The 10,422-nt window shown below is 55.0% G+C and overlaps 1 protein-coding gene across 2 annotated transcripts; it reads left to right on the top strand.

Annotated features, from left to right (window-relative positions):
- Window positions 1-288: 288 nt before the first annotated feature.
- Window positions 289-3,945, top strand: PHLDA3 (pleckstrin homology like domain family A member 3). 2 transcript variants are annotated; one of them, XM_063647370.1, is made up of 3 exons: window positions 317-1,160; window positions 2,298-2,390; window positions 3,259-3,945. In XM_063647370.1, the coding sequence occupies exon 1, from the start codon at window positions 715-717 to the stop codon at window positions 1,096-1,098; it is 384 nt and encodes a 127-aa protein (XP_063503440.1). In that variant the 5' UTR covers window positions 317-714; the 3' UTR covers window positions 1,099-1,160; window positions 2,298-2,390; window positions 3,259-3,945. The 2 variants fall into 2 exon arrangements, with proteins under 2 accessions (XP_054318495.1, XP_063503440.1); XM_054462520.2 differs by lacking the exon at window positions 2,298-2,390 and having other exon boundaries at window positions 289-1,160.
- Window positions 3,946-10,422: the final 6,477 nt, after the last annotated feature.

The following is a 10,422-nucleotide window of genomic DNA, read 5'->3' on the forward strand; positions in this document are numbered from 1 at the left end:
ACCCCCTTGCTAGCGGCGCTCTCTCCAATCGAGGAGATGCGCCTTCCCCCTCCCCTCCCCGCCATCTCCCCCTTCATTCAAGGCCTCGGTGAGCTGCGATTCCGAGAAGCGGCAGACGGCAGCCAGAAAGCTTGGGCTGTTGAGTAAGCAGCCCCCTCTCAGTCCTGGCCCTCCCCGCCCCGCGCCCTGCGCCTCCAGTGAGTGACTGAGCCCCCGCTGCGGCCCCGCCCCCGGGGCCCTGCCAGAGCTGGTGCGCGGCGCGGAGGGGAGGGCCGGCCAGGGTAGGAATGCGCGGCGGGCGGGCGGCGCAGGAGGCGAGCGGCGGAACATGTAAGGGCACATCCCGCGAGCTGCCGCCCAGCGCGCAGACAGAGCCCAGGGGAGCAAGAGAACGGGCGGGCGGCGGGGCTCACGGGCTAGGGAGGCGCGGAGGCATCCGGCAGAGGCGGGTCGGGCTGGGCCAGCTGGGGTAGAGCGGCGGAGCGGGTGCCGGCTGAAGCGGGGCGGTGGGCGCGGAGCGCGCTGGGGGCACCGACACCACCTCACCGGCAGCTGGGTGCTGAGGGCCGCGGTGTGGGCGCGCGGAGCAGTCAGGGCGCAGGTGGGCAGCGCGCACGGCCTGCCAGCCCGGGCCGCCAGAATCCTGCGCTGCGGGGCCGAGAGGGGCGCCGCGCCCGCCGCAGCCTGGAGCTTTCCGCGAACCTCGGGGCGCCCATGACGGCGGCAGCGACGGCTACCGTGCTCAAGGAGGGCGTGCTGGAGAAGCGCAGCGGCGGGCTGCTGCAGCTGTGGAAGCGGAAGCGCTGCGTGCTCACCGAGCGCGGGCTGCAGCTCTTCGAGGCCAAGGGCACGGGCGGCCGGCCCAAGGAGCTCAGCTTCGCCCGCATCAAGGCCGTGGAGTGCGTGGAGAGCACCGGGCGCCACATCTACTTCACGCTAGTGACCGAAGGGGGCGGCGAGATCGACTTCCGCTGCCCCCTGGAAGATCCCGGCTGGAACGCCCAGATCACCCTAGGCCTGGTCAAGTTCAAAAACCAGCAGGCCATCCAGACAGTGCGGGCCCGGCAGAGCCTCGGGACCGGGACCCTCGTGTCCTAAACCACCGGGCGCACCATCTTTCCTTCATGCTACCCACCACCTCCGTGCTGAGGTCAAGGCAGGTAAGCCCCCAGGGGACTGGGCCCTCTTCTCTCCTTCCCACCCTTCTCTTTCCCCTACAGAGAGAATGAGGACTAGCATTCTACTTCAGAGCCGGACATCTTAGGGGAGGTTCCTGGGGCCAACTGAGGGCATGGGAGGCCTGGGCCAGTGGCCAACCCAGCAGATCCGGACTTTCCCCTGAGGCACCAGGCCGGCCGGTCCTGAATGTGATCCAGGTGTCTGAGAGGAAGATGGAAGCCCTGGGAGGGGGATCCCTGGGTGAGATGAGCCTTCCTGCAAGTTGGTTCAGCCCTGACTCAGGTGGAAGGAAGTAGAGGGAGGTTGGCCTGCACATTGCCCCAGGCTGTGGGCCTCTGCTTTCCATGCAGAGCAGGGCTCCTGGACTTCGGCTTTCTGGCAGGTGAGGACAACCGAGGGTGGGGACGCAGATCGTGGAGACCGACCCTCTTTCCCTCTAGGTTGAATGCTTGTCATAAAGTTTGAGCATTGAATTGATGTAGAAAGTAGAAAGACAGTATCTCCCAGTTAGCGAAGGCACCATCAAGGGTTGCGAATATAGAGCCAAGGAGTCCGGCTCCCAAGGTGGGGCCTCAGTGGGCCGGCTTGGCTGGACTGGGCCTGAGGGCCGGCTTGGCTGGACTGGGCCTGAGGGATCCAGCTCCTCGTGTGTGTGTGTGTGTGTGTGTGTGTGTGTGTGTGTGTGTGTGTGTGTCTCATTGCAACCTCTGCCTCCTGGGCTCAAGCAAATCTCCTACTTCAGGCCTCCAGAGTAGCTGGGATTACAGGTGCCTGCCACCACACCCTGCTAATTTTTGTATTTTTAGTAGAGATGGGGTTTCGCCATGTTGGCCAGGCTGGTCTTGAACTCCTGACCTCAGGTGATCTGCCTGCCTCGGCCTCCCCAAGTGCTGGGATTACAGGTGTGAGCCACTGCACCCAGCCTATATATATATTTTTGAGACAGGATCTCTACCTGTCTCCCAGGCTGGTGCAGTATCATAGTCATGGCTCACTGCAGCCTCAACAGCTTCAACCTCCTGGGCTCAAGCGATCCTCCCACCTCAGCCTCCAGGTAGCTGGGACTACAGGCACACGCCACCATGCCTGGCTAATTTTTGTTGTTGTTGTTGTTGTAGATTTGGGGTTTCCCCACGTTGCCTCTGCTGGTTTCAAACTCCTGAGCTCAAGCAATCTGCCCACCTTGGCCTCCCAAAGTGCTAGGATTACAGGTGTGAGCCACCACACCTGGTCTCCATTCTTGACAGTGGGTTTTGAGCCCTAGGGCTCACTGTTGGGAGAGCAAGGGAGCTGGAGGGTGGGCAACTGCACCAGAGGCTAGGCCACTGATGCCAAGGGGTGGGGGCCTAGCTGTCTACCTGTCCCTGAGTGCCAGTCAGGCCTGGCTGGGCCAGGGAAGGAGAAGCTGGAGGAGGGCATGGGGCACTGGGGCAGGGTGGGTGGGTGCAGGATGGGGTCATGAGTTGTTATTTGTGATGTCTTAATCCTCTATGAGCAGTAGGGCAGGGAGTGGGGGGCGGATTTGTGGTCAGGAAGGCCCAGGGGAGGGGCCAGGAATAGAATCTAGAAGCCCTGGCTCTCAGCCCTGTGCCCTCTTCCCCAGATGCCGCTCCCTTCTTGTGAGAAGTAGGAGTAGGGCTGAGAAAGGATTTAGCTTTCCTTCTAGCCTTAATTTTTCCAGTGGAAACCTAGATCCTCCTCTCCCCACTACCACCTCCTAGGCGACCTTACCCGCCTGCAGACGTCTTCAACAGTAGAGTCCTCGTGAGCCTGGGGCCCCATCTGGTGCCATACCCCGCTTTGATGGTCCTGTTAATGCCCTCCCACATTGTAGTTAGGGTTTAGCTGAGAAGTGAGGTATAAGGCAGACCCCCTGTGCTGAGGATTGATCCACACTGATCCCTCAGGTCTTGGGGGCCTGGGAGGAAGCAGATTCCCTTGACCACAGTATGTATGCAAAAAATGTTTTCCATGTTTATGGAAAAGGCTGGGAAGTGCTGGTGTAAAATGCCCAAGCTCATAATAGATACTCCTTTCCCCAGTGTTGCCCCTGCTCTAACTGCTGTTCTTTCTTGCCAGCTTCGTTGTTCCCTCTGGCTTGTGGGGGCATTGCTGTGTTCCATGTGGCAAGGTGGAAGGCATGGACGTGTGGAGGAGGCGCTGGAGCTGAAGGAATGGACGGGCCCTGGGAGGAGGGCAGAAGGCTACGCAGGGCTGAGGATGAAGATTCAGCCCCTGGATGGTCCCAGACTCTCAGGACATGCCCAGCTCAGGGGCTTCAAGCCACAGGCCTGGCCTCATATGGCATGAGGGGGAGCTGGCATCAGAGCCCCCTCCCTGCTGTGGTCCTGCCCTCTGTCCTGCAGACTGCTCTTAGCCCCCTGGCTTTGTGCCAGGCCTGGAAGAGGGCAGTCCCCCATGGGGTGCCGAGCCAATGCCTCAGGAATCAGGAGGCCAGCCTGGTACCAAAAGGAGTACCCAGGGCCTGGCACCCACGCCCACTCCAGAATGGCCTCTGGACTCACCTTGAGAAGGGGGAGCTGCTGGGCCTAAAGCCCACTCCTGGGGGTCTCCTGCTGCTTAGGTCCTTTTGGGACCCCCACCCATCCAGGCCCTTTCTTTGCACACTTCTTCCCCCACCTCTACGCATCTTCCCCCCACTGCGGTGTTCGGCCTGGAGGTGGTGGGGGTGAGGGGGGATTTGGCCATTAGCATTTCATGTCTTTCCCCAAATGAAGATGCCCTGCAAAGGGCAGTAACTACACAGTTTGCTGAGTGAAATTCTTTGCCCACAAAGACCCAGGGCTTGGGGCATCTCTCTCTTTATCCTTATTCTCCCAATTTGCAACCCATTCTGAAGTCTCCAGCCTGGATGGGCAGAGACACTACAACCCCAGTAGACAGGGCCTTGGTGGTCCTAAGAAGGAGGGCCCATAGGTTCTGGACCAAAGGATGTCAAGCTGGTCAGTTCAGTCCCTATAGATGTCTCTTCTGCAGGAGGCTACCTGCCCCTGCTACCCTGGGAGAAGCCTCAGCTTTCTGAGCAGAGCTTGTCTCCCTGTCATTTATACTGTCAGGTTTTATACATTTACACAGTAAGTTCTCCCTCCTGGAGGGTTAAAAGGAATAATTTCAACAGGGTGAAGGCCTGGCACGGTGGCTCACAACTGTAATCCCAGGACTTTGGGAGGCTGAGGTGTGTGGATCACCTGAGGTCAGGAATTTGAGACCAGCCTGGCCAACTTGGTGAAACCCTGTCTCTACTAAAAACACAAAAATTAGCCAGGTGTGGTGGCGCACACCTATAGCCCCAGCTACTGGGGGAGGCTGAGGCAGAAGAATTGCTTGAACCTGGGAGGCAGAGGTTACAGTGAGCTGAGATCGCACCCCTGTACTCCAGCCTAGGTGACAAAGCAGCAAGACTCAGTCTCAAAACAAACAAACAAACAAAACGGGAAAACAGGTACAGACAATAGCTGCCCGGAGTTATACAGAAACTTGATTGGGTAACCCTGGACCTTTCCAGGCTGTGGCCAGCAGTTGACCCTGCCTGCCTTTCCTCCATTGTTTTCACATGTCTGACCTTCTCTGTCACAAAGTAGTGGCCTACTAGAGTCTCTCTGGAGGGAGCAAGGAGGCTCAGTGGCCCAGTTCAGCAATTCGAAGTCCCTTTGTTTTGTGCTTCCAACCTGTTTTGTTCCCCTTCAGAGTTCTCTCGCCTTCCAATAAAAACTTCCCTGTCCTGTGCCCCAGTCCCTCAGAGTCCACAAGAGGTTCAACTTGCTCATCTGATGTGTGAACTACATCACACAGTTGAATGAGAATGTGATAATTGCAACAGAACTTTTATAAATACATCACTTATTGTATCCAATTGTACAGTTGTCCGTGGGTGGCTTAATCCCACCAAGGCAAATAGCATCTATTTATGCAACCCTAATCAGTGCTGAGAAAGATCAGGGCTCAACTAGAATGCTGTGATCAATTGGTGATGCCTGCCATGGGCTTTGGAAAAAAGGTGGGGAGAATGGCGGCATTATCTGGGGGGTGGGCGTGGCTGCAGAGAAGTGGGTTGCCATCTTACATAACAGCAGCCTCTAAATAGGCTCTAAAATAGAATCTTTGGGCGGTGCGCGGTGGCTCACGCCTGTAATCCCAGCACTTTGGGAGGCCGAGGCGGGCGGATCACGAGGTCAGGAGACCATCCTGGCTAACACGGTGAAACCCCATCTCTACTAAAAATACAAAAAAAATTAGCTGGGCGTAGTGGCAGGCACCTATAGTCCTAGCTACTCGGGAGGCTGAGGCAGGAGAATGGCGTGAACCCGGGAGGCGGAGCTTGCAGTGAACCGAGATCGCGCCACTGCACTCCAGCCTGGGCAACAGAGCGAGACTCCATCTCAAAAAAAAAAAAAAAAAAAATAGCATCTTTGCTCTTCAATCAAACCGGAGGGTAACTGATGGTGGGGGTTCAGGCATAAGGAAAAGACGTATCCAGGCACTCAGAAATAGGGGAGTGGGCCGGGCGCGGTGGCTCACACATGTAATCCTAGCACTTTGGGAGGGCAAGGCGGGTGGATCACCTGAGGTCAGGAGTTTGAGACCAGCCTGGCCAACAAGGCGAAAACCCCTCTCTACTAAAAATACAAAAATTAACTGGGTGTGGTGGTGCACGACTGTAATCTCAGCTACTCGGAAGGCTGAGGAAGGAGAATCGCTTGAACTCAGGAGGTGGAGGTTGCAGGGAGTGGAGATAGCACCACTGCACTCCAGCCTGTGTGACGGCAGCGAGACTCCATCTCAAAACAACAACAACAACAACAAAAACGAAATAGGGGAGTGTTAGTGAACAGATGGGATTGAAAGGCAAGACATCCAGCAAATTAAATGCCTTTACAGGCTAGGCACTGTACTCAACTCTGGGGATGCAGAGGAGAAAGACAAGATCCAGTCCTTGCCTCAAGGAGCCAGGTTCTGGTGACATCAGTCAGTGCTAACTGGTGCCCATAGAACTGGCCACCAGGGGCCAGGGGAGCACTGGGCAATACTTTCTCTGTCCAGCACTAGGGGTCGTTCTCAGAGCTTGGCTGCAAAGGGCAGTGGAGGGCATAGTTAGTATGAGACATCAAGGGCAGAGGGCAGGTGGAGGGTGGAGGGGGAAGCAGGCTCTAGTTTCTGGCACTCTGCTTTTTTGGAACACCAGCCCTGTTGGTTTAAAGTATGCTTTGGTTCTTGACCAAACCCAGCTTCCGTTTCTCTTGCTAGGGGAGTCCCAGCCCCTTGAAGAGTCTGCTGCTGTTAGAGCCCTTGACACAGACCCTAGAACGCAGTTCTAGGTATGCAGCAGTGTAGGGGCTGGTGGTTGCAATGGGGTGATCATTTACTATCATTTGTAAGAGCCTGGGAGCTGTCTGAGGATTCTAACAGCCCTCACAGCACAGAGGTCTGGGGTTCAAGACCAGGTTTTTTTGTTGTTGTTGTTGGTTTTTTTCTTTTTTGTTTGTTTTGTTTTGTTTTTTGAGACAGAGTCTTGCCCTGTTGCCCAGGCTGGAGTGCAATGGCGTGATCTCGGCTCACTGCAACCTCTGCCTCCCAGGTTCAAGCAATTCTCCTGCCTCAGCCTCCCGAGTAGCTGGGATTACAGGTGCCCGCCACCAGGCCTGGCTAATTTTTTTGTATTTTTGGTAGAGATGGGGTTTCAGTATGTTGGCCAGGCTGGTCTCAAATTCCTGACCTTGTGATCCACCTGCCTCGGCCCCCGAAAGTGCTGGGATTACAGGCGTGAGCCACCTTGCCCGGCTAAGACCAGGTTTTAAAAAAGATCCATGACCTCTTTGGGGAGTCTTTCCTCTCTGATGGAGGAGGGGCCATCCTGCTTCCTGGGTTCATGGGTGTTCTCACTGCTCTGGTTTTCATGACTTTGAATTTCCAAGAAGGAGCAAAGGCCCTTACCCCGGGAAGGCTTGGCTAGACCTCAGAGTAGGGTCAAGACCTCTTTGGGGGCACAAAAAGGCTCTGATAGTGCCAGCAGACATGCATGAGATGGAAAACCTTTGCTCAGTTGGGCCTGTGAGGCCAGGGAAGGGCTGTTGCCACCAACTCTCCCCGTGCTTCGGCAGCCCCAGCGTGGCCTCACCCCCGCCCGATATGTGAGTCATCCATGGGAACATGAGACAGGGCAAGTCTCAGCCAGGCAGCTGGGAGTCCGATGAGGTGGGGTGGGGAGACCGAGGGAGAAGGGATGGGCTTGCTGGGGTCAGGGTGAGCTGGGGTTGGGAGCTAAGGCTTTAGCAAAAGTGAGCCTGTTGCAAGGGTGAGAATGGAGACCAGTGAAGAGAGCCAGAGTGAGAGTCCATGAGCTGGAATTGCAGCAGGAAGGAGTAGGGGCAGATAGACAGGGTGTTACCGTGTGCAATCCTGAAGTCTGTTGGGGATGGATAGGTACTGTGGGCAGCTGTCACACCAGGGCCAGGACCCAAGGACCGTGGCAAGACTGGCTGTGCAGGAACATACTGTAAGGCTGCACAGAGAGCCCTGGTTTCACCTCCCTCAGTCTCCTGCCTCAGTGGGTTCACCATGGTTCACTGAAGTGATCTGTCCAGAATTCAATTCATTCTTCTGCTAAAACTGCCAGTGCTTTCCCCACTGCAATGGGAGGAGGCCCACTCCTCAAAAGGGTCTCCTCTCCACTATCAGGGCTATCTCTCCAATGTTTGTCTCTACATGCTCCACGCCCGGCCCCAGCATGCAATCCACCCCCATTCCAGGACCTGGGAAAGCTGCCTCACACTGCCAGGCCAGTGTACCCCCACTCTTGCTACATGCTTCTGTATTACTGGCTCAGCTCTCTCTCATGTCACCACCTCTGAGAAGCTTCTCTGACTGCCCTGCCTACAAGGCAGGCTGAGTAACTGCTCACTTCTCTCTGTGCTGCCATACCTCCTCCATTAGTCACACTGCCCTGTGATTGCTGGTTTATGCGTCTGCCTGTCCAACTAGACTGGTCAGTTTCTGCACTTGTTATTTGTATATTCCTGGTGCCTCAGAGTATCTGGCAAATAGTAGATTCTAATAATAAAAATGACAAGTGGTATATAGTGTTTACTCTGTGCAAGATATTGACCCAAGAACTGTAAAAAAAAAATTTTTTTTTGAGACAGGGTTTCATTCTGTCACCCAGGCTGGACTGCAGTGGCATGATCTCAGCTCACTGCAACCTTGACCTGCTGCTGGGCTCAAGTGATCCTCCCACCTCAGCCTCTTGAATAGCTGAGACCACAGGCATGCACCACCATGCTTAGCTGGTTTTGTATTTTCTGTAGAGATGGAGTTTCACCATGTTGAACTCCTGAGCTCAAGTGATTCACCTGCCTCAGCCTTCCAAAGTATTGGGATTACAGACGTGAGCCACCATGCCCAGCCTGTACAATTCTTAAATCATGTAATGTTTCAACAACCCTGTGAGGTAGGTGCGATTATCACGACTCCCATATTTTACATTAAGAAACTGAGGCCCAGAGAAGTTAAGTGGCTGGTTCAGGGTCACATAGCAGCTAAGTGGGGGAGCCAGGAGTCAATGTGGTGACAGTGGGACTCTAGGTAAGTGCTCTTAACCCAACACCAAATAGATTCTTACTGTTTGTGAGTAAATGAGTAAGTGAATGAACCCAGCATTTTGCTGGGAGAAAGGAGGTCAGAGGAGAGAGAGTTGGCGAGGATCAAGCCCCGAGAGGGCAGAGAAGGGAATGGTCTGTGGGCTGGGGGTAGGGGAGGCTTCATGGAGAGGATGACTGGAGCCAAGTCCTGAAACAAGGGTGGAGATTAACTACAGGAAAGGACCCAGAGATGTGTCCCATGAGCTGGGAGGCTCTGTGCATGCTCACGAGAGCTAGGCCTGGGGTGAAAATAGTCTAGAAGAGCAGATGGACTCGTTCCTGGTTAGGAAGGAGCAGTGAGAACTCCGGGGGAATGAATGATGTTCCAGGTTCAGAACTTTGTTGCTGTATTGGCCTGAGATGCTCTTTGTCTAAGGACCTGGGCACAGGGTCACCTTAGGCTGCAGGGACAAACGCTCAAGGGATCAGAAGCTGTGATCCTGTGTGGCGGCAATCCTGGTCCCAGAGGCCTAGAGGCAGCACTCATGCCCTGCTTGCTGGCTGGCCAACCATCCTGGTTGGCCTGGAATTCTCCAGTTTTAACACTGAAAGTTCTGCATCCGGAGGAGCATCTCAGTCCTAGGCAAACTGTGGTAGTTGGCCACCCTACCCACTGCCCCAGGGACAGGAGACCTTGCACAACCCATCCTCATGATCTCACCAGTCAGCTCTGCCCACAGCACTCAGCCCCATTGAATGGGACCATACAGAGTACAAGCCTGTGGGCAACAGCGCTACAGCCCTGGGGCATCATCACCCATCAGTGACTCAGACATCATCAGCATTTCCTACCATCTCAGGAGAGACCCAGGCCCCCAGCTGCAAAGAAGAAAGATAGCCAGGGGTCTCTCGGGGGCTCTCCAATCAGCTCTGGGGGCCCTACTGGAAGCCAACTACAACTCACTTTAACTCAACCCAACTTCAGTGCTTTGTTAAACATGAGTGAGTATTTGCTGCACAGGGGCATAAGCCCATCCCACCCAGACCCTGGCTTTAAAGAGCTCCCAAGGTAACTGAGACAGGGCAGCGTGCAAAAGGAGGAAGACAGTAAGGTGCAGGCAGAACTATAGGAGGTAGGATGGAGGTGCAGGGAACATTTGAGCTGGCCCTTTTAAGGGAGGGTATAATTCTGACCGTCAGAGAGAGGAGGGATGGTGTTCCAAGTGGAAGAAATCACATGTGCGAAGGTGCCAGGACCAGAAAAGGTGAGGTGGGACAGGAGACAAAAATGGTGTGCACAGAACCTGAGGAACAACAGCCACCCGCGGAAGAAGTGGGCTGGGGGTCTGGGCTTCTTTCTGTAGGCAACAGGGAGCCCATCACAGAGGTCTGTCACACACACAGACACACACACACACAGATGCACACAGACACACAGACACACACACACAGAGACACACACCCACAGACACACACACAGACATGCATGTACCCCTTATTTTTATTATAAAAAGATGTTAATTGAAGAAAAATGTGAAAACACAGAAAAAGAACAGTCACATTTATGTTTCTATCCCTCAGAGATAGTCTTTGTTAGCATTTTGGTGTATTTTCTTCTACATCTATTTTGATGCAATCATATAATATG

The sequence above is a fragment of the Pongo pygmaeus genome, chromosome 1, assembly GCF_028885625.2.
Source record: "Pongo pygmaeus isolate AG05252 chromosome 1, NHGRI_mPonPyg2-v2.0_pri, whole genome shotgun sequence".
NCBI lineage: Eukaryota > Metazoa > Chordata > Mammalia > Primates > Hominidae > Pongo > Pongo pygmaeus.

Bases quoted from the DNA above. Each gene is read 5' to 3' on its own strand.
- PHLDA3 (XM_054462520.2), top strand. From the start codon at position 715: ATGACGGCGGCAGCGACGGCTACCGTGCTCAAGGAGGGCGTGCTGGAG.